The sequence below is a fragment of the Tigriopus californicus genome, chromosome 3 (assembly GCF_007210705.1).
Source record: "Tigriopus californicus strain San Diego chromosome 3, Tcal_SD_v2.1, whole genome shotgun sequence".
NCBI classification, from domain to species: domain Eukaryota; kingdom Metazoa; phylum Arthropoda; class Copepoda; order Harpacticoida; family Harpacticidae; genus Tigriopus; species Tigriopus californicus.
The window spans coordinates 5,512,232-5,534,769 of record NC_081442.1 but is presented as its reverse complement, the minus strand read 5'-3'; the positions used below and the strand labels follow the sequence as shown (position 1 = coordinate 5,534,769).

The 22,538-nt window shown below is 43.1% G+C and overlaps 1 protein-coding gene across 1 annotated transcript in view; it reads left to right on the top strand.

Moving 5' to 3' along the window:
- LOC131877642 (cyclic AMP response element-binding protein A-like) overlaps positions 1-21,736 on the top strand; it is a 31,292-nt gene extending 9,556 nt beyond the window's left edge. Inside the window, exons 2-7 of the mRNA XM_059223384.1 lie at positions 6,310-6,568; positions 11,789-12,306; positions 19,287-19,829; positions 20,401-20,544; positions 20,976-21,246; positions 21,325-21,736. Coding sequence (XP_059079367.1) covers positions 6,310-6,568; positions 11,789-12,306; positions 19,287-19,829; positions 20,401-20,544; positions 20,976-21,246; positions 21,325-21,353 — 1,764 coding nt within the window. The 3' untranslated portion in view covers positions 21,354-21,736. The remainder of the gene's footprint in view (positions 1-6,309; positions 6,569-11,788; positions 12,307-19,286; positions 19,830-20,400; positions 20,545-20,975; positions 21,247-21,324) is intronic.
- Positions 21,737-22,538: the final 802 nt, after the last annotated feature.

The window sequence follows — 22,538 nt, the reverse complement described above, 5'->3', positions numbered from 1 at the left end:
TCTGGCCCTCGCTCATATGCATCTAAAGCAGAAATAATTGGTTGTTAGCACTGTCAGTTCCTACAAGAGCGATTCATTAACGTGCCCAAACATAAAATGCGTGTCAAGACACTACTAAAGTGAAAACAAATAGCCTATCTTTCACTTATTTGTATGAACTTGACCCTGTCAAATATTTTGCGAGCCTTCTATTTATTCGCCTTCCCCGTGGATCAAACCTGACACTTTTTTGAGATTGCCATCAAGTCTTAACACTTTCTTTAGCGTCTAAATTGCCGCTAGCAAAATAGTTTTGGGATAGCATGGATCAAGTTAGCTTCACTTGAAATTAAGTCAAAACTCTTTGCTTTAGACAATCATTCCAAGGATCTTTTACTTTAGTACAAAACATGCTCAAGCACTACCCTCTGAACGCAGCTTCATTTGGGAGAAAATCGGAGTTTGAATCTGGATTGTTTTTTTTTCTTCATCACATCTCGTGATTCTTGAGGTTTTGTCCATGGTACAAAATATTCTGTACGCAATTCAGCCACCGAGTACGAGCGTGAGGGGTGACCCACTGACATTTAAAAAGCGATTGGCCTCTTCAACACCAACCAACCAGCCAACCTACCTGCCTACCAATCTACCTACCAACCATCTAACCATCTAGCCAACCGTCCTATGTAGTCAGTCGGGCCTGCCAAGCCTCAAAAAGCGATCGTTTCACGGATGATGCTTGTAGCTCAACCGAAAAAAAGCTAGTTGAAAGCGCCCAACTTCTCAATGGACCCCTTACCAGCAAAGTGCAAACTCGTGCTTCATAATGAATTGGCGAGGAGAGAATAAAAAATGGCTTGCCTACTACATAGCAAATCATGTATTTCCAATTTGGCATGCGCTGATTGATTCATCTCTCAGTCACTCCCGAGGGTACATGATTGAGACAAGATTACCACACTCAATAAACAAGATACCTTGATAGCACTTCATATTAGGCTTGAGGCATTGAGCAAGTACCTCCGCCCTTTCGATAAGTTTCTTTGACTTGCGAGACAGGTCCATTTGAAGAAGTTGATGGTTGAGATTCGAGCGCTCCGAAAAAACTTGTACGCACTCCAAAAGGAACGTACTTCGTTACAGAAAAACCCTCTCGTCTCGCACCGGGTCTCTTCGTCGTCGAGACCGGGAAAAATACCGGCCATCGTCGGGAACCCATGAGAAGATCAAAGTACAAATCACTTAGCTCCAGACATTTTACCTTCATGCTATCCTACAATTAGTTTGAAAACTTAGGCGGAAGCACTCGCTTTAAAAAATAACAGCCATATTTTGCCAATCTTCTGCCTATTCGTTGTTGTTGTTGGTCCGACCTTGATTATTCACAACACATTTTCGGAAAATTAGCCTTGAAGGAGTTTTTAGGAGCCGTTTTCTTTTTCTGACCAAACCGTTGCCCTCAGAGTGGGGATAAGCGCGTGTTTGGGCTTGAGTTTTGCCTGCTCGAATGGACCAAGATGATGCTTAAAAGCCACTTAATTGGTTCCACAGAAGTTCATAGGCGATGCATACGCACATTCTACATTCTGTGGCAACGAAAGGGTTTTGTTGGCAAGGTAATCAGACCATAAACCTCTGAGAACTTGAAATCAGTTTAGCTTAGGGCACTCGTGTTAGAAAGGCTCCGAGAAATGTCAAGGTCCTCTCAATGCCATTTACAAAACCAAAGTACTCTTGAAAGCGAACGAATGGAGTGCGGAAGGGGCAAGACGAGAACCAACAAGAGAAGGACGAGCAGGAGGGTTTGGCCGCCCTCAGGGTAGCTGCCCTCATAATGCAGATGATGATGATAACTATCCTGATGATGTTGATGTTGATGATGATGATGATGATGGTGGTATTAGGTGTAGGAGTACTGGTACTACACTTTTGATTGTTGTGGCTGTAGGCATCCTGAAAAATTAAAGTCACGTCAGAAAGCATTCAAAGACTGAAGGCAATTATTTTGTCGCTTCGACAGGAAGAGGAACACTCTTTTTGCTCCTCGTTGGGTGCTGGGATTGGAACCGCTATTAGCAATCGATGTCGGTGTTCTATTCGCTTGTACACCGAAATGTCAGGGGTTCCGCAGGGTTACTCTCTGAGCGCCAATTGCGTTGTTCCCTCTGATCAGGCTTCGGTGCGATCTCCGATAGATGATTTCAGATTGGTGATCTCCCATCAAATAAGTTGGAATTTCGTTTGCGTCTCTTCAAGGCAAAATCCTCAAATTCTTCAAATGATTACACATCTCCGTTTCCACCGTTCGCTCTTTCATTCCGCTTCGGTTCGGGTAAAATCCAGTGCTTTTCTGGGAGTAGGTTTTCCTCCAAACCAAATGTGTAGATGTAAAATCTTCTGCGTATTAGGATACATACGTAGATAGATACGCCAACTATTGTGGTATATGTCATAGCGAAAGTACTCAGGAATGCATAAGTACTTTACGAAATATCATAGATTACTAGAACGGTTTCTCGTATCTTCGAAATTATTCAGATCCAAAATGGCTGTAGGTGAATACTACCAATGTCTTAAGTGAGAAAAAAATGATCAAAGACCATCAGTTTTAGCATTTAAGCAGCACAGAGTGCCGGTTCATTCTTTTTGGTGAAGCCGAAACCATCCTTGAAGTGAACATAAGGTGAAGTGTGAAATTGTACCTTTGAAGTTGGCCAGAGTTGTAGAAAAAACAAGGGAAATGTTAAGATGTAATGCTGTAATGCTCTATGGAGTGTTTGCTCTCTATTGATAACGCTTGCACCGATGTTTTGATGTTATGATGAGTACTTTCGGTAAAAGCCTCTTACCTTTGGCACAAATGGCTAAACAATTATCTTGTGCTTGAAAAGCGCTTTTTTAGGTCTGAATCTCGTGAAAACTAATTACTTTCGTTGATTCTTTTCCACTGCTTTCAACTGAGTATCATGTAAGCTCTTTTGATAAATGGATGTTTCCTATGTACTTTTGATTGGAATGGGGAACATCGTTAAACATTTGAAGTGCCATGAGGAACAGGTCAAAATTCATGCCTCAAAGCGGCTCAGCCAAAGGTTGATCTGTGTACTTTGGTCATTTTGACTCATTCTATTTAGATGTCAACTCTTAACGAGAACTTGGTTCTTTATATTCCCCTAGATTTGCATTTGGTTATGAACTTGAATTTTCAACCTTCATATTCAATCGACAAAAAAATTCAAACCAAAGTCTTAGGTGGTTTATATTATATTATAAGGACGGCTGGATTTCTACGGTTACAGTCTTTAACATTGAATTAGGAGCATCTTTACACCGCACTCCCATATTAGGCAATCAAATCTGGTTTTTATACACCAATATTGGATTGCGATTCCCATGTTTTTTAACGAGCGATTTATAATGCGCAAGTGTTATTTTTGAACTTTGTCGCGATGCGACAATTAAAATCTAGCAGCACGCTGATCCTGCCTTTGTTTAAGGGCACAGTTCCTGGTTCTCATGAAACCAAAAACGAATGATTTTGGTTGTTTAATTACTGTCATTGATGGCCTTAAGGCCAGTCATAATGGTTTAGTGGTAAGAATCTTGGTTGTCACGGGTACCATCATCATACTAGGAACCATAGTCATAATCATCGTCACTCTTGTCATTTCATTTCATATCGTACGTTACTGTATAGACAATGGGACGATTTGATGGCAATGATCCCTGGACTATGAAAAACATTGAAGAAAGAGTGCAAATTTGCCTTAGCTAAATAGCCTTTTGTTCGAGCCCATCTCAGCCGGACTGAACCTTGGACATTGAATCTACTTGTTAGATCATTCCTTATGAAATGTGCGGATCGTGATCAACTTTTTTTCAGTCGGGCTACTCATTGTCTGTAATGATACTTTGTCCCGAAATTAATTTGTTTCCAAGGTGGGTCTTTAGGTAGTTCGAACACAATAGCAGTGGTTGGTGGGTTTGTTCCGAGGTCTGACCAACATAAGAAAGGTATTAAAACGCCACTCCAAACACGAAGTGCATCCAAACCAACTCCATCTCTCTCTCTCTCGAAAGATTTGAAAATGGAATGTTCGTGCCCACTGAGCTGTCAAATTGGGATGGCCTGATGGGCTCTTGTCCGTTTGATTGAGGATTGAATTTTCCAAAAGACCATTAATTGACACCTAAAGAATGCCGACACTTGAATGCACATATCGAGCCGGCACGTCCATGTGCAACTACATAAATCCACTCACATGGAGACTGATTAGGATTTGAATGTCACAATGGCCCACTTTTTCACGGCCTCAAGTTTTTTTACCTTCGAAGTCTACCAAAGACTGGAGACGATAGGGCGGACAGATGAGACGCAAGTACTTTTTTACTGGCGGGAAGAAGTGATCCCTTTTCATTATGACGCTGCAGATTTTCATTTTTGGAGCCTTGACTGACTCACTTCAAAGCTTCCTTTCGCGTTATACCCACTAGTCACCAAAGTACACCTCTGCCGCTTCCTAAGAGTACTCTCGGTACACGAAGAAAATGAAGAGATTTAGTACTTCAGTACACATACTTTACGTACGTCCGACTGCGGTCGTTGGACATACATTGAACACTACATTGTGCTTGCCAATCCAGACCAAGTGTGCATGGTTTTGTCGACACCCGGTCTCCTCTCTGAGACCGACCGAAGTGATGGATAACTTATGTGGCTGTCGATTGTCATTGTCAAGTACTGAGTAATGCCACCAAACTAAACTACCAACCGAGAGGACTCTTCTGACTGGGGGTACTTTGAAAATCTCATCCCTCCTCGTCACAATGTTCATGATTAGCTCATCACACTTGAGTGACTCGGGTGGAGACCGGGGAGCAACATGTGGCAGAAAATCGGGGAAAATGAACCTTTTTTCCTTGATCGACGTGGATGTGCCGAATTTTGTCATGTTCCCCTAACTCTCCGGGAAGATAGGAGGTAGAGAGACAGTTTTATACGCACGCACGCCTGCACGCACGCACGCACGCACATACACAGACATCCCATACATTTCTGGGTAGATGTGATTTATATCCTGTTTCCTGGTGGAGAGCTCATATACGTAGACCTTTTAAGCCATAATTCAGATTTGGGCGTACTCACTTCTCGTATTGATGAAGAGGGGAGAGTTGAAGATAAAGAAATAACCTAGAGCTCACAACGATGACAAGATTGCGGCAGATATTAGTGAATTATTTGGTTTAAATAGACGGTTTATTTTCACTTCAGTATGCTGCTTAGTATTTGGATCGAATTGGTAAGATCGTCTCTGTGTCAGAGTTGGTAAATGTAGAGTGAGAAAACAATTCGACCTGGTTTTGACTCACATGACAGAGTACATGGTTGATTTATTAATCCGAAAAGGCCTGAAGGGTTTTTAGCTTGTTTATCAAATGGATGTATATGCAAGAAATCAGTTCGTGAATCATGCACAGAAAATTGAGGGGCACTTTTCGTCTTTTCCCAAATTCTATTTTTATTGCAACTCTGTAATTATGTACTGTACCTTAAGGCATAACGAGAAAAAGTGTTTAGAAATGGAAAAGGAAAAATGGAAACTCATCTGAATCAAAAGCTAATCCGTCAAATTATGTAATTGAGGACCAACAACGTAAGGTTTGTTAGTGAAGTGCAATATAGTAGTGCAGTACCCACACAAGTATTGAAGCTTATGTCGAATTGAAACGCAGGGATTCCCATCGTGAAACAATGTGATGGGAAAGGGGTTCAGCCAAATCGTCCTGTTTTGATTGTCATGGGATTTAAATGTATATCCATCCAGCACGTTTAGTTCAACCTCATTGTGAAAATTGATAGCTTGTAGGCGTTGACAAACTTTTGGAAGACTCACGCTGGGATGAAGAAATCCTCTGATGAACTCAACCTAGAGTCCACTGACTCACTGACTCACTCACTTCGACTGACTTCATGAACCATTGCTCGAGCAAGCTATTGGACCCATGAAAGTAGGTTGGGAGAATGCATCATGGTTTTCGAACATTTCCTTCACCCCAGTTCATCATCGCAACTCCGGGTGTGGATCGTGCGAGGACGATGCAGTAGATGCCTATCAAATCGAGGTAACAAGTAAGCCTCAAAATGAATCCACAACGGAAATTCCTTTTCACCCCTCTGCTCCCGGGTCTAGCGGTGCAGATTTCGTCGTTGAATTGCAATTCATGCCGATACTGGAGGTCAAATGGGTCGAGCCCACATTAACCCTTCTCTTAATGGAATGCCGATGACTGAGAATCCATTTTGAACTCCACTTTTTCTACCTCTTTTAGGATAGTCCCTTGGGCGATTGGTCCTCATCAGTGCTGGGTCCAGGATGCGGCCTCTTCTCGAGTGGAGGGAATATGCACCTTCCGGATGGTGCCAATGGCTCACTAGTGTACAAGGACCGCCTACTGACAGACTCTCTCCCCTCTATGAATGCGGATGAGTTTCCCAAGGCCGTGAAACACGAGCACTCCTACTCGATGACCAATGAGGCGGGCAGCGATGGGGATAGCATCCCAGCCTCACCACTCAGCTTGCAAGATGGTAGGCCAAATATTATGTCTTATCAAGTTTGGACCCTAAATCCGGTTCTGTTTGGCTAACCTTGAGACGAGTGTCCTTTTTAGCCAAGTCGGGAAATGCCCATAAATGGTTCACGGTTATCAAATATCCATTGGAGGAGGAGAGATAATCACGGAGTTTGCAGCAATTTGACCTTAAGGAAACGCCACAGGACTCGAGAACTGAGAACGAAAGAAAGAAAGAGAGAGAGAGAGAGAGAGAGAAATTCAAGAATGCTGAGAAACTACTTGAAGTATCGCTGTCACGCGGTTGGGGCACGCACCCTTCAACAAGAGTGACCATTCCAGTCTCGAACTCCTTTTCGATCGGAGTTTCATTAGACACGATGCTATGATTGCTTGACATCTCAATGCGTGCGAGAAGTAGGACGAGGTGGTACTAATTCGGTCAACGCCTCGTTTCATAAATTCGACGACCAACGCCAGTTTGAATGCCTTTTTCGAGTGCATAGCTGCTATACAGATCATCAGGGTGTCAACAGTTGAAAGACCAATTTTCCTCGGACAATCGTAAATAAAGCCACGTCTTTTAATCGGCAGTGCAGTTCGTCCATGGAAATGGCTGGCCCAGTTGAGTCTCTCTATTTTCTATTGTACAAACTTAGCATCACGCCCAGCAGTTTCTCTCGGAGTGAAAATCTTTACCATAACCGTAGTCTTTGCGACTACCAAAAGGTTTCTTGCTAGGAAAATGAGAGATTCCATCCACCACACTAGGGGTTTCTTTATCAAATAGGATGCCAAAATCGACTCAACCAATGGATATGCTTTGATATAGACTGTGAGTTGTCATTCATGGGCCTTGATTCCCCTGCAGAGGAAAGCCTTACATTGGCTGTGTAAAGCCAGTGCTATCGTCTGCTTGATTTGGCCTGACGTGTTTCAAATTATAGGACGAGTGAGTCGAATGAGGTCTAGCCACAAATCAGACGCGACTCAAAACCGACCTCACATCAGAACGAGAGCGAGCGAACAAGCGAGTGAGGTTAGGTTTTTTGTTTGATCTGATAACTCCATCCCTTGACTAGACATGAAAGTCTACCAAGTCTGAAGGCATTCTCGGAATAGGAAGTTTCCCATGTCTGAAGTACCGAGTAGGGTTTACCTTCGTAGTTATCAACCCTTTGAACCTTTGAACCGGGCCGATTGAGGCCCAATATTGCCCGACATTCGTGGGCATTCATGTGTCTTGCTGGAAGCCCGATGGCCGAGCTGATAAATCCTTTGGCTTTGCCTAAGATAAAAGATACACGGCTCCTATTTGCACCTATTGTTCAAGCAGATTTCAGATCATGACAAAGACCGATCTGAGATTTCATTACGTGATCGTTTCCTCCAAGGGCAGAGCCATTTTCGCCAACATACATAGTATACCATCGGACTGGATGGAGACGCTGAGCAAGGAACAAAGCACGCACACTGCATGATTGCCCTGTCCCGATCTGAGATCTACTACAGTAGTACGTATGTATGTGTATTAGTATTTCTCCAAAGACAGAAGGGGCAAATATTGAGGTTGAAGAAGAGACCTTGGCGGGATTTTTGCTCTTCCAGTCGTAAAAATCCTGATCATCCCATGGACTGGTGTTTGTAGTAAGAGGAATCAGAAGAAGAAGTCACAGTAGTAGCCCCCATTGAGTGCGTATCATGTATTCTGGAATGAAGGATCTCAGAAGGCCGCCATGCACACTCAAATTCACGCACACACACTCAGTAACTATTTGCAGATGATGAGCTCTCAAGAAATGACTTCAATTAACCCGAGTCAGATGATGTCTACGCACACTTTACGAAATCGGTGATAACCGAACAACTGACTTCTTTACACTTGGAAACTCTCGCCGATCATCAGCACAACGAGAAAAAAAAAGGTTTAATTCTTTTCGAGCCAATCCGTTCGTTCTATCTCTGTAGAGCCGGTTATCGTATGTGCGAAGTATTGCGGTCGACTCAAAACGAACGAAAATTTTGGTCCATGCATAATGAATTGCCGTTTCGTTTCGTCCGTCTCCCACATGCAAATCCTTGCAATTCACTCTCTTCGAAATCTTGCCAGCTCTGACGGTGGTAGTCCATATAGTAGTAGTAACAACAACCATGCAGCAGTACAACGAGAACTACCTACAAGAACGATCTGCCTGTTTGCCAAAATATGGGAGGTCTCCTTACGTGAATGGTCTCCTTGATTGGCTTCATTAAAAGGCATGATATATCAAGGTGAAATTCGGTCGGTCGGCTTGCCTGCTAGGCCTCGGGTTCAACGCCGCTGAATGGAAATCGACCAGAGTCTGTTGTAAAAGAGTTAAGTTGAAGGATCGCGGACACTTTTGACTCAACTCAGCCAGCCTGAGCATCCAAAATTATTGTCGGAATCTGACCTGGGCGCTCAGCAGCTAGCTAGCTATCTGGCTAGCTGCATGCTAGTTCTTATCCAAGTTGCCAGACTCCAAGGGAAGCACCCTGGATTCGCCGAATTCTTCATCGGTGTGAAATGAACCACACCCTGATCTGGGATGAGAACTAGCCGGACAAAATCATCCAATGTTGTGACTTTTTAGAACCTCCAAGCGCAAATGACCAACTGCATGTTGGTGAAAAATCATAGCTGTTCAAATACATGATTACAAGTCGTTCTTCCGCCGAGCCAATGTGTTAAACATAGTGTTGAAGTAGAAGTGAGTTGTGTACATTCAGTTGAAATGGGGAAGTGCATGAAAAATGCATAATCACACTGCAACCTTTTATGGGCTTAAATGTCGTTGTTTGGAAACTTTTTTCGGCGAGAACATGATTTATGTTCGTTCGTGTGGACGCAAGGGAACGTACGAACGTACGTAGTTGCGTACGCACATACGGGCCTACTCTCACAGACCAGGAAGGTAATTCCCATTCATAGGGTAGAACTGCAGTGCATAGTGAAGCACCAGACAAGTGAGCTCCTATTTCGTGCCCCAACTATTACTATGTTATTGCGTGGAAAGTACAAATGATGATTGGTCCGAATAAGACAGACAGACATACGAGGAGAAATGTGTAGGGCCCCTGACAAACGGCTTGATTTATTCGAGCTTGTCAGGTGAGCTGCATGCAGAGTTTCTTGAGTGGTTGTCGTGCAGATCTCAACTTAACTCAGCCGCCCACCCTAACCACGGTCAGATCAGTTCTGACAAAGCCAACGAAAGTCCGATTCATCCAGGTATTGGAAATTAAGAGCGTCTTCGCCGGTTGTCACTTTCCACCAAGTTTGTATGAATGGCCGGCCATTAGAAATCAGACCCAGGCGTTCAAATGAAGGTGTGCTGTTATTGATGTTCTTGCTTTTTGGACGTTTACGTTGTTTTTAAATTGTGCTTTATCTGTCCATGGCATCTCGTAAAAAAATGGAAAGATAAAAAAGTCAACCAGCACGACCGACAAATGTAGCACTATGTTTCGTAGTCAATGGTCGTTTGTCTTTTGCTTGTGTTCGTTCCACTTCCGTCAGCTTCCGAATTCCTGAAAGTAACGCAATTTATGTCACGTCATTATTTTGAATATTTAATTATCGGTAAATACCACGACATTCTACCCGAGAACTCGCTTGTCCGTCTTCAACAGACGGCTGATTGTTGCTCTTCTGTTGTTTTGGCCCCACCAAATAACCTTTTGTCGTTGAAAAGGCGTCTTCACGCCGATTTGCATTCTTTAACTTGTGAACTAGGGCAGATCAGAACGAGTTTTGTGTTAGATTTTAGTCATGGTTTCTGGTCCCGTCCAAGCACTAGAGCTCGGAACTCCAGGTTTCTCCAGTTGAACCACCACTACAATACGTCTGGCCCTAGTAAGTGTTTGACCAATGAGATGACAGTCGAGTCTGTCATGAAATGCTGTCCAATGCCAGAGTGGTAGCAGTTGCAGTGGGTTGCTTGCTCAGTTGGTTGACTGGTTGGTTGGTTTGACCATTAACCTATCCTCCTACTCGTTTTCTTTACCTTGATCGTTGAAGTTCGTAGAGGCTCCATAATCAGGCTAGAAAGTTTGCCAAGGAATTCGTCATTTTTTTCTTCTCTCTCTCTCTACGTAGTTCGCTCACTTGAACAATCTGGTTTTGCATGGTTTTTCCCATCCCGGCCAACCACGTTTCGCAAACATGAGGGTTTTTTGTCCTCTTGCTCACCTACTGTGTCGTTGAAGGAGGTTGTGTGAAATTCTTTTTTTTTTCAACTGCTCTTAGGATCTGTTTGAGCCAAAATGGACAAAGTTCCAAAGTTCAAGGTTGGAGCTGATTTTGGGCGTAGCGACATGTTCAATTTGGTTGGTCATCTTGAGACTGTTGGGGCAAAGATCCTCCCTCCCATCTTCTTGGCACCACCAATCAGACCCTCCCCAATGAAATCTGTACTCCTATCTCGGAGACTAATGGTAGATTTGCCAATGTCAATCTCAAGTAGGTGGCTGGTGGGAACTCTTTTGCTTTAACCTCGTAAATAAGCGCAATACTCAATCTGACGTACAGGATAAATGGTCTGGCTGGCAGAATTGTTTTGCAGGATCTGTAATTGAAATCTCCGGCTGATCTCTTCATGGGGGCCAGGCACTTTACACTTGCTGAAACGAAAATCGACTATCTTCAATAAGGATTTCTTCAATTGAATTTGCAACTCGACACTTTGATCCAGTGAACCCACAGTCTTGTCGGCATACCCAATCACAAGGATACATCTCGTATGAATGAAAATTGGAACGATCCTGTTAATTGCAATTCCAGTGAAGCTTTTTTTTATCCCGCTCAACGATTCCAATGACTCTTGGACCACGATCTTATAATTGCATAATTGAAAGCGAAGGTGCATATGCCTAAAACCTCTTGGCCCTGTATGTCGTCTCCGAGTCGAGAGCTAACGAGTGGTGCCAAGTGAGTGCTTCTGTGCAGTGCCTGGACTACCGAATCTCTTCGGGGCAAATAGGAAATTATTTGGAAGTATGTAATTGCTGGGGAAAGGGTGATTTATCGGCTCCATTCGTAGATGTTCCCCTTCCTTTGGACTTTGAAAGTACTAAGTTAAAGGGTGACGTTGCTAATTGACGTACCGTTTTTTTGTGCAGTGTGCAGTAGACCTGTTCAAAAATCAGTGGTTCTTTTTTTTCAATTCAACTGAAACTCTCACCACGTTACGTTTTTTCTTTCTCTTTTTCTTTGCAGACATGGAAACGGAATGCTACCCTTGCATTCCAATGCATTCAGCCTCGAATCAACAGAAGAACAGCAGCTCGTCTTCGACGTCGTCCTCGTTGCTCAAGCATCCTCGAATGCAGCCTTTGGCCGAAGAGAACATTACCATCAAACACGAGCCTCTTGACTCGGAAGATAATATCAATGTGGTCGATGACGACGCGTCTAGCGGCAACAATCGGGCTCCCAAAATGCCAGGACTTCGATTTACCAACAGTTTAAACAATCAGAACAAAATGTTCCTTAGTCACAACAACAATATCAACAATAACAACCACAGCAGCAGCTGCAGTAGCAGTACCAATATTGCCAGCAGCAACAGCAACAACAACCATATTCACCATCACAACAACAATTTAAACAACACAATCCACAACAGTAGCAGTAATAGTTCCAACAATAGTTCTCCATCGTCAGTTCTGACCACCACAGTCAATGGCAACACTGTCTTTCTTCGTCAAGAGCAACACACCGTGCAATTAGCGAGGGTGAGTACTTTTATGATTTGTGGTACACTTTTGACTGGATATTTTTGACTTTTCATCCAAGTCATGCTTTGGTTCAATTAGTCTTCGTATGATCCAAATATCCCCAAGTAAGATTCGCGAGATGTATGAATGGAAAAAAGCCGCCTTGTCAGCAAACCTCTCGTCATTTTTAGGGGTAGTCGATGCTCTTCGAGGTCTTGCTAAAGGTCACATTCATGTTTTGCGCAACTGAGATTGAAATTGGAAGGATTTTTTCCATTGAACATTGCTTATGATGCACTTGAGCTCACCAAAGGTCATTCTCAAAGACAAGCAGTCATTCTCAAAAGATATTGGATCGTGACCAAAATCAAGTTTGGCTTCATTTTCGCAAGAGCTGGTTGATCCAATTCTGCCTGATGACATGAACGACTTGAAGGTTCTTGGTCGTACGTACGTACAAAGTCCAATGAACAAACGGTGTCCAATGTTGTCACATATACGTCCGTCTATAATTCCCAGCAAGAAAATGCGAATGACAAATCGTCGTTGTGAACGCAATGATATATTGGCTCGATGGCAGATGATTGCTCAACCTCGCCCCAATGAAATTGGCCGGATCTGTTCAGCGCACTCACCACAGTGCTGAATGAATTGACCCCGATGGTTTGCCGTGCCAAAAGAAGTGAGATTTTGAAGAGTCGGCTTTGTTCTGGTTACCCCCTCCGCCCTTTATTCTTTTGGCTCATTCCTAGATTTCTTTCCAAGTCCATGCTGACGAATGGACATGGCAGGAATAATAACCAGGCCCAACTAGTGCTAAAGAGTGACACCTCCTACTGCAATGCAATATGAAGTAGCAAATCAAATAACCAATAGCCAGTAGCCAGTGTGCCACATTAGGAAGCAAGTTGCCGTTCAAGTCCGGTTTGGTTAAACATACTCTGGCAGAACAATGATTCCATTCGTGCAGGATGGTGAATAAAGCATGGATTCATACACGAGATGTCTGTACGAATTGGTAAATTGTCTAACGTACGACGGCGACAAAACAAAAGTTCTCTTTTTCTCGGCGGAGGTGAAGCAGAAGAGGCATTGTGGGATCAGATTTCGAAATCAGATCTACCTTCTGATGCACTTCATGATGGCTATATAATAATAATCATGACAAACTGTTTGGGCATATCCTTGAATAGGGTCATATCTACTCTCACAAGAAAAGTGAAGTACGAAGAGTACAACTTCGAAAAGGCACTCAGCGGCAGCGATTGCATTAGCTACCCCGTTTTGGCTTGGCTTCTTTGGATTTCAGGTTGTGATAAAGGTGGCACGATGACCTGCATTTATGCCAGAGAAAGATCACTTGTATACTGCACGTTTATGCGATCGTTACTTGAATCAAAATGGCAAAATGGCTATCAAGCCGAGCAATTTGCAACAAAGTTCACGTTGGTCAAATGATGGCTCCGAACGTGATTGGAACAGGCTCATTATTTCGTTCAAATGACCTGGCATACGTAGTAGCAGTTCCTTCGAAGCCTTTTCGATCTGCCCTCAATATTGTGGCGCACGGCACAAGCATCAGGCTTGTAGGTATGTACGTAGTCTTTCTCATAAAACGAGGTACAAGAAAGTCAATACAACTGCCTCGTATGAAGGAGGTCTTTCATATTTTGCTCAATCGAACCCCTCAATCAGCTAAAAATAGCTATTTAGCGGTACTACCTAGTAGTCATAACAGTAGAAAGTTGGGGTGTTGTAGCGATTGAGGTCGGTGGGCAGTCAATGGTCAAGAGGAGAAGAAAGAGGTTTTGTTCCTCAAGGACATTGGATCTCAAAGTATGCACGAGACCTGCCTCAAATAGAAAGTGACCTCGTTCCTTTTGAAATAAAAAAATAAAAGAATAATTAGCTGCGGGGGACTGTGCAACCAATATCGGAAAGAGTGACGTACTTGTAAACATCTTCGATCGATCGGATTATAGTCGAACTTATTAGTCTGTTACATTCTTTTTGGCCTTCTGAAAAATGTAAGCTTTGGTCCATGGATCTTTTTCGTGTACTGTACGCACATAGTAGCGTAAGATCGTCGGAGACTACTTGGAGCGATTTCATGGGTCGTGAAGTCGTTGAGAGTGAGAGGAAAACGCAAGAGGCAATTCGTTCGATTCTATTTCTGACGAGAGTGCACGAGGCTCTAAAGAATGTCGATAGCTCTGAGTTGAATGTGTCAAGGCCTCTTAAAGGTAAGAGCAAAAGTGCCAAATCATGGCCAAAATCAATTTGCAGGCCTTTAAACAATACTAGGCCGAGCAAACACACGGGGAAAATCGACTTTGATTGGTGTGCAGCATTTCGAATTCTTTGAAGGGAAGCGTCCTCCGCACTCATCCTCCAGGATATTTAAAGTTTTTTTGTTTCTGGTTTGTCACAAAGTCCAAGAGTTTTCCTTATTTCAATTCTAGAAGCATCTTCATGGTTGATAACGAGTCGGAGGGTTCTCAGGGCTATCCAGCAATATGGCTCATGGCACTGGAGTCTATTTTTTTTGACGTTGTTTATTGCTTAATTTCAAGTTTCGGCTTGGAAAATTAGCGCTCATAACAATTTATGGCAAGCTGGTTCGTGGCAAAACTGCAAAATTGCCTTTTGATGAGCTCGATCAAAAAAGAGTGAGGGGGGAGGGGGGAAGGGGGGGAGGGGAAGGAGGAACGGTGGGAAGGAATGCCAAATTGCTGACTCTTGAGATCTGGGGACTCGATCTTCATCCCCCCACAAACACAAAAACACACACAACAGGTTTCAATGAATGAATCTTGAGGAGACTGTTGCTTTTCATTACATCGTCTGTTACTAACAGTGGTTCGAATTTCTCGCATCAAATAAACGAGAACGAGCTTGTCTCCAAGACCGTTTGTACTCGGAAACTTTTTCTTTCGACGAACAAATCGCTTTGGATGTTTTAATGAATGTCTCAGTCTGAGACTTTTGAGCACCATTTACTTCTCAAGGATAACCAAGTCTAGCCATGAATGAAGAGGAAAAACCGTCGATTACGACTGGGATTGGATTGGCATTGCTTGGCCTTCGGAATTCCAAGCCGGTGCTGATTCGTAGACGATCTTGAGACAAAAGAGCTGGCTAATCCGAAACTGATCATTCATTACTTTAATTCTCTCACATTCGTCCTCGCCCTCCTGAGGCACGCATTTTCTGGGCAAATAAATTTTCCATGTTCAAATTCATAAATGTGAATGATTAATCTTCTTTCCTGGGCCGACCTCCTCCCCCTCCTCCACCTGAAGCCAAACGTATAAGGCCCGGCCAGACAAGCAAAATATGCCATTTTCGTGGTGCTTTTGATTATACCTACTCCAACCAACCAACCAACCAGCCAACCTAACTGCCTCCCTACCAACCATACTTGATGTTTCCAAGAGATCCTTCAACATTAAACTGTACATGGCCTTCCAATGGTGATGTGGTTTTATTTTTGGGGGCACGCCGAAAACTTGATAAATTACTCGAGATTTCATACCTGGCAAAGGTACATTGCTTTATACGGAGAAGGAGGCTGTTGATGATATTGATGATGATAGCCCCGATGGTGTAGATTCACAACCATTAACGAGTCCATTGACAAGGCAAAAAATGGGAACCCTGCATTCATACTTGATAATAAAGTGCATCTTGCAGTAAAGAAGTCCATCCTGCTGACCGGTCGCAGTGAAGAAAAAAGATGCCCACTATCTCGGGAGATTTAGGGTTTTTTTCCTGGCGTGGCGTGAACCTATGATCTCTGCATAGGGTCCTCAGACAATCTGGCATTGCATTTTATGACTTGCAATTGCAAAAATACTTCCCATCGTGTTTCAAAGCTTAAGTCTACCGTGCAGTAAATGAGAGAGAGAGAGAGGGGGGGGGAGGATAGGATCTAATCTCGAAATTAATGATCCAGTAATGAAATCACCGGAAGAAGATCCAGCGAGATTTTGTACCCATAATTAGCAGTCTAGGAACTTCATTTTTTACATCAAGGCAAAAACAAAGCTTATTCCACTTGTCTGATGATCGAGAAGCCACCAAATCACAACGTACGTTCAGAATCGACCAGAATTGTGCAATGGAGGATCCCAAATCAAGTCTTTTCTTAGACTTAAAATTCCAGAGGGTGAAAACAAGTCTGGAGAAGAGATCTCTATCAAATCTTTCAAGTGGAACTTACTCTGCCCTTTTGACAAACCAAGAGAACCTTTGATTGATTTAACGGGGGATTAAGGTTTTAAGACTTGTTTCACGAGATCTGGACGATGAAACCGGAGATATCCTAATAAATAAGGGTCTCTTTATCGCTTTGCCCCCACTCCAATCCGGCGAGAAAGGCAACCACAGTGGCCAGGGCGTATTGTGTTCAGAAAAACGTGCTCTCATGATTCATGGCCACTTTTATTTTCATTTCGGTCACTTCATCTGAGCACGGATCGTATTAGTTGGGAAGGGAAAATGAAAGAGCATAATCATACGAAACGATGGGCCTTGCTAAATTTAGGGCTCCTTTGACTAATTAAAGGAATATCAATGAAGTTGAAGAACATTTTTCGCTTGACCAAGAACATCTTGGTTCTAGGCATTAGTGAGCGGGAAGTCCCAATCAGGTTGTCCATGCACAATCCTCTTTCTAATTATTTAGTAGTACCCGAGTAGTCAATATACTTAGTAGACTAGAGAACATCTTAATTTGAAGACATGGATGGAGCGAATGGTTGGAGCTCTAGTGAGTCCTTGAGCTAATTGGAGATTGCAGGTACCTTATAATATGATAAGAATGATGAAGGACTGAAATGGTTTCTTGTGAATGAGACAGAGTGGGAGAGAACCCGAGTTCGAGATCCAAAGTGAAACATTTGTCTTTGCCAAAAGATGCCAATACTTCAGCCGACCAAGGTCTGCCAAGATGTTTTTTGCACCATCAACGCCAGATCAAGGCCCAATTTTGAATCTGTCTCTGATCTCACGAGTTCGTAGATGTACTGTCATTTCGGCGGCACTGCTAATATCAGGTCATGTTGTAGTCAACAACAACAACAACAATGACAATCGTGATGACGATAATGATACCAACAATTGTGGCAATGCTCTTCATTTTTATAATGGAAACAACAGGAGGATGAAAATGCAGGTCTATCACTCCAATATACGTATGTACGGACGCATTATCTTGGGCTAAGAATAGATCTAGTAGTCTAAATGGTTATTGTAAACGCTCAGAGTAGAATGAAAACCGCGTCAAAACCACTTTGAAGATGGTCCTAAAACCTTGATGACGCACGAGCACCTTCTAAAGGTCATCTTCATCGAGAGGAGCGCAATAGGAAATGGCCTCCTGTGGGGTTTTGTTGGGCTTAAGCACCTGCGGGAGCTGGATAGTTTCACTGGGGATAAGGATAGGGAAGTCAATCGTTTTGGGCTGAAAAAATCCTCGAAACGGGTCTAGTCTTTGACCTTGAGAAGAAGTTGTAATGCATTGACTGCTGGTCTCCCACCAGATGTCCAGGTACTTGGGTACACTTCTTTTTGCTCTAGCTTCTTCTAGTACCACCATTCCCATCAGTTGGTCAAATTTCACCTAACTTGAGCGACCCGACGACTACGTATTGTGTACAGTGTACAGTGTGAAGTATACCATAAAGCGAAGAGGGAGGATTGACTCGTCAAAGTCGCCGAGGGATAGCTTGGAAGCCGAGAGAAGATTTTTTGCCACTTCCACTTGTTGTGATACCATTAGTTTCTTCCAAAACTGACTTGTATCCAAGTTTTGAACACAAAGCGGCATTTGATAAGGACAGTCCAATAAATACTCCTAGCCACCCTCAGTCTATCACGAGGGAATTTCAATTTCTAGCCATGCCGAGGAATGCTTGAAAATCTACCCTGAGATATGATATGTGATTCAAAACGTATGCAGACGTCGTACGAACATAGATGAATGGAAGAAAAGTGCACCAACTGTCATGTCAATTAATCTCAGAAGTGATCATTGACATGTACTGTTTTGGAATGCGGGACACATTTTTTTCCACCATTTACTTTGAATCCGATTTTAATTTCAGTAACAAGCCCCAAAGCTAGTTGGTGGGTTATTGAGGTTTTCGTACTATGGGTTTGTAACAATTTTGGTTCTAACGTACGTTTTCGCATCCTTGGTCGCACATGCGCACTTCACACGAACTAGGGATTGGCCCCAAGTGCTTGATGGGCCAGATACTGGTTCGCAGGAATTAGACGTACCTTTTTGGTGGGGAATGGTTTGGACACATTCAAACACACTACACTGTAATCGGTCTAAGTAACCATAAAATAGCCTGATTCGAGAACCTGGCCGCTGTCTAATATACATTGTAAGAAAATGACGGTTGTAAAGAAAATTTGACTCTGTTTTGAGACCAAGAAGACTTAACGACTGTGAACACTAACGTGACATGGATGGGGATGGACGAGGATAGATTTGATCTTAGCTCTGATGTCTTGGATTTGAAAACTAAGTTACAAAATGGCTTCCGTGGAAAAATCAAAGCGCCCTTCAACTCGGTTTTGAGAATGCCTTTTAGCATGAACCAGATCTTGTCATGCCAATTCAATGGACTGGGAAATTTAGCTGAAGGGGACAAACTCGTCTATCCCGGACGGACGCTTTGTGGTATTCACAAGCAATGTTTTTCGTTTGAGACATTTTTTCTCTCTCCAAATTTTCTCGGCTGACTGCAGCGTTTCAATGAAGAGTGTTTCGCCACAACCAACCTGACTGATAGAGGTAGCAGATTCATTCATTGGCCATTGCGTGTAATGGGATGATGTTTTTTACGTTTGGAACTTTTCAAACCAATTTGTGGACGAGTTCCGTGATTTTTTTCAAGCCCTCGCCAGCGTTAACTCTGTTAGTTTGTTGGCATTGAATAGACCGACAATGGTTTTAATAATATCCTCTTCCATTCATCTTTTAGCCGAAGCATCCTCAAAGCCTGCTGAAGCAGAAACCAGTCACCCATACAATTCTCGTCACCACACCCACGATCGTCCCATCGATTGCCACCGGGGCGGGTCTGCCGCCAACGACTACCACCATCATCACCACACGCAACATCACCCCCATTTCTAGCCAAGGGTTGATTGTATCCAATTCGGTGAACTCCTCGTCCTCTTCCTTGTCGCCAGCTTCGTCGTCGGCCTCTTCATCCTCGTTATCATCATCCTCGTCTTCGTCGATATCGCCATCCTCTCATGTCAATAGTAAGCTGCTGTTCTCCCGTTTGAGTGGCCAACTCCCGAAGTGTGAACTGGGTTTGGGCGTGTCCACGGCCTTCTCAGGTTCATTGAGCAACAGCAGTAGCTCCGCCTCCAGCCCCACCGGAAGTTTCAATGGCGGGACAACGACAATCAACACCCACGATGGTTTAAATGGGTTCAAGAGTAGCTCTAACCCTTTCCTGGGGAATTGTTTGTCAAATCGGGCGCCAATCACCACCGACTTGATCTCTAATCAACCCGTAAGTTTATATCAAAAGTTCTTCACAATAATCTGATGACACTGCATAAGTTTTGAGCAAGGCGCGGTTGTTGTAGCATTGTAACGTACCATTCTGGATGGAGCAAAGAATTGCAACGCTAATAAAGCGCGTTTTGCCTTGAAAAGTTCCGACCGAAATCAGAGATCGCGGTTGAGGAGATTTTTTTCCAAACCAATTTGTAATTGAACGAGAAACTAAGCCGAAGGCTTCTGGTCTGGCCACGAAAACTCGAGCTCTACGGACCGATCTATCTATCTACCTATCTATCTACATTCTACTACTTACCTTCGTAGCTTCCAACAATTTGGCATTAGCTTGAATAGGAGTTGGAGTGCCACAATCTGTTTTACCGGCAATGAGAAGCAGGCCAAGTTTGAAAATGAAATTTCGTGGTCTCAACCACAGGCAAACATGACTTCACTCAATTCATGACATTATTGTTATCGCCTCTCTCTAGCTCGATCTCCGGTCTCTGTACTACATATTACATTATTCGTTACACCGGCACCAGTTAGGCTAAACTAAATCTTATGTTTGTTTTTCGTTTTAGGCTGATTCCAGTGGGATTTTGATCCTCACAGATGAGGAGAAAAAAACTCTGATCTCTGAAGGATACCCTATCCCAAGCAAACTACCCCTAACCAAGTCCGAGGAGAAATCACTGAAGAAAATCAGACGGAAAATCAAGAACAAGGTTCGTGTTCTACCTCATTAGTTAAAAAAGTAACTAGTTAGCGTTGGACAAGGAGTTCCTTTCGATGAGAACGGAAAAAAACGAGAAGATCATTCATTCAGGATCTCGTTACTCGTGAAGCAGGTGACATTTAACGATGATCGTAATGGCACGTTTTCGGAAGTTTGTTCCGACTTATTTTTTTGAGTGTCTCAAGGATATTGGTCCTATGCTGTGCTCTGGGGCCCTGACAAAAACATTAATGGACTGAGAACAAATCCTCTGAGGCGTTTTCTAAAAAACAGGAAAATCCAATCCAATTAATTCTCCATTACAAGCCACAGCATGGCCAAAATGACAATTAGCATCAAACTTCATTACCCCCCAGCATGTCTCGACAAGAGTGGATTGTGTACAGCATAAAAAACAACAACAATGTTCAACCTTTGCAGATCTCCGCCCAAGAGAGTCGGCGAAAAAAGAAGGAGTTCGTAGACACCCTGGAAAGACAAGTTGAGGTGGCGTCTCAAGAATTGGGCGAATACAAACGGAAGTGCGAGGTGCTGGAGAAGGAAAATGCTTCTCTTCAGAGTCAGCTTCGGAGTCTACGGGCCATGGTGGTCGGCTCATCTCAAGAGCCAAGCCAAATCTTACATCAACAGCTTCACCACCACCACCAGGAGCAATTGGATATCAAATCCGAACCTTTGGAAGCAATGCCAAGTAAGCGGTGAAATCGGTTGCTATAGCCTTTCATAGGAGCACGAAGTTGTAACTTGAGGTGATTTTGCTATTTTTCAGGTCCGATCGATGGAATCGGTTTGGATTAATCGAATTTGAACCCTGTGACGGCTCATCAAATTGTATTTAGATGAGCGAAGTTGGATCGAAGAGACGGGCTTGAAGTCTTAGAATCACTTTCAATTCTTAGCATCCGAGATTTATTATACTAAAAGACCAAGCTGACAAACCTGCCTCCCTCCCAGCTACGCCCCCAACTTGTTACTTCTTTTGCCATGCCATAACATGCCATGCAGTCAAGGCAAGGAAGGGCTTTCCGAAAACGATAGCTACCTTGTCCAAATTGAAGATTGAGACAAGACAAGAAAGCTTTTGTATGACGGCTTTTAGTACTGTATATAAGCGAAGGCATCGTATTTGATGCCTTAACTTTGATTCTCTGCATCTCCTGACTCTTCCTGTGCCACTTCTTGTTCTGGCCTTGGCCGTACAGCAGTTAACTTTGATTCTCTGCATCTCCTGACTCTTCCTGTGCCACTTCTTGTTCTGCCATCATCGAACATTGAGGCTAATTTGGAATCATTATCATTATCTTCGTCATTGCTTGTCTTTTTTTCATTTTTCTCTTCTGAAAACTCAGCAAATGTGTCTATATCTAATCACCCGAGTTGTGCCTTGTGGTCCAAAATTAAATTTTAGGCTGTGAAACGTCAAAAAAATTGTAAAACTTTGTACATACCAACGGATGCTTTGTGCAAATGAAATCGTTTTTTGAAATGAAAATGACCAAATTCCATCTCATCCATGCCTTGCAACATACAATGAGAAATCGATGCATTTATGAATATTGCAATCCAGTCTCGTTTATCAATTGCTCCAATTTATCCACGAGGTTGACTCTGTTTTTCTGCAACTCTGACCTACGTGCAATGACGAAACCTTTTCTAGATGTCATTATTGGCCTTGATATCGATTCAACGACCATATCTCTACATATTGGGACCAACATATCTCTTCAAAGCCCGCAAAGCTCCCAAATATTTACATGGTCACAAAAGCTGCTCCTGGTTGGGGTTTCTTAAACCACATTATCGATTGTTAAAATTGGTTACCATGTTTTGTACATAGCATTTACGGATATCTTAAGCGTTATTACACATTCCTATTTGATTATTACTTCCCCCACCCTTTCAAGGACTCAGTTCTCACCTTCCAACTACCAGCCTCGATTGTTGTATTTGGGTTTTTAGGTTGTCGGATTTCTGAACCTACGC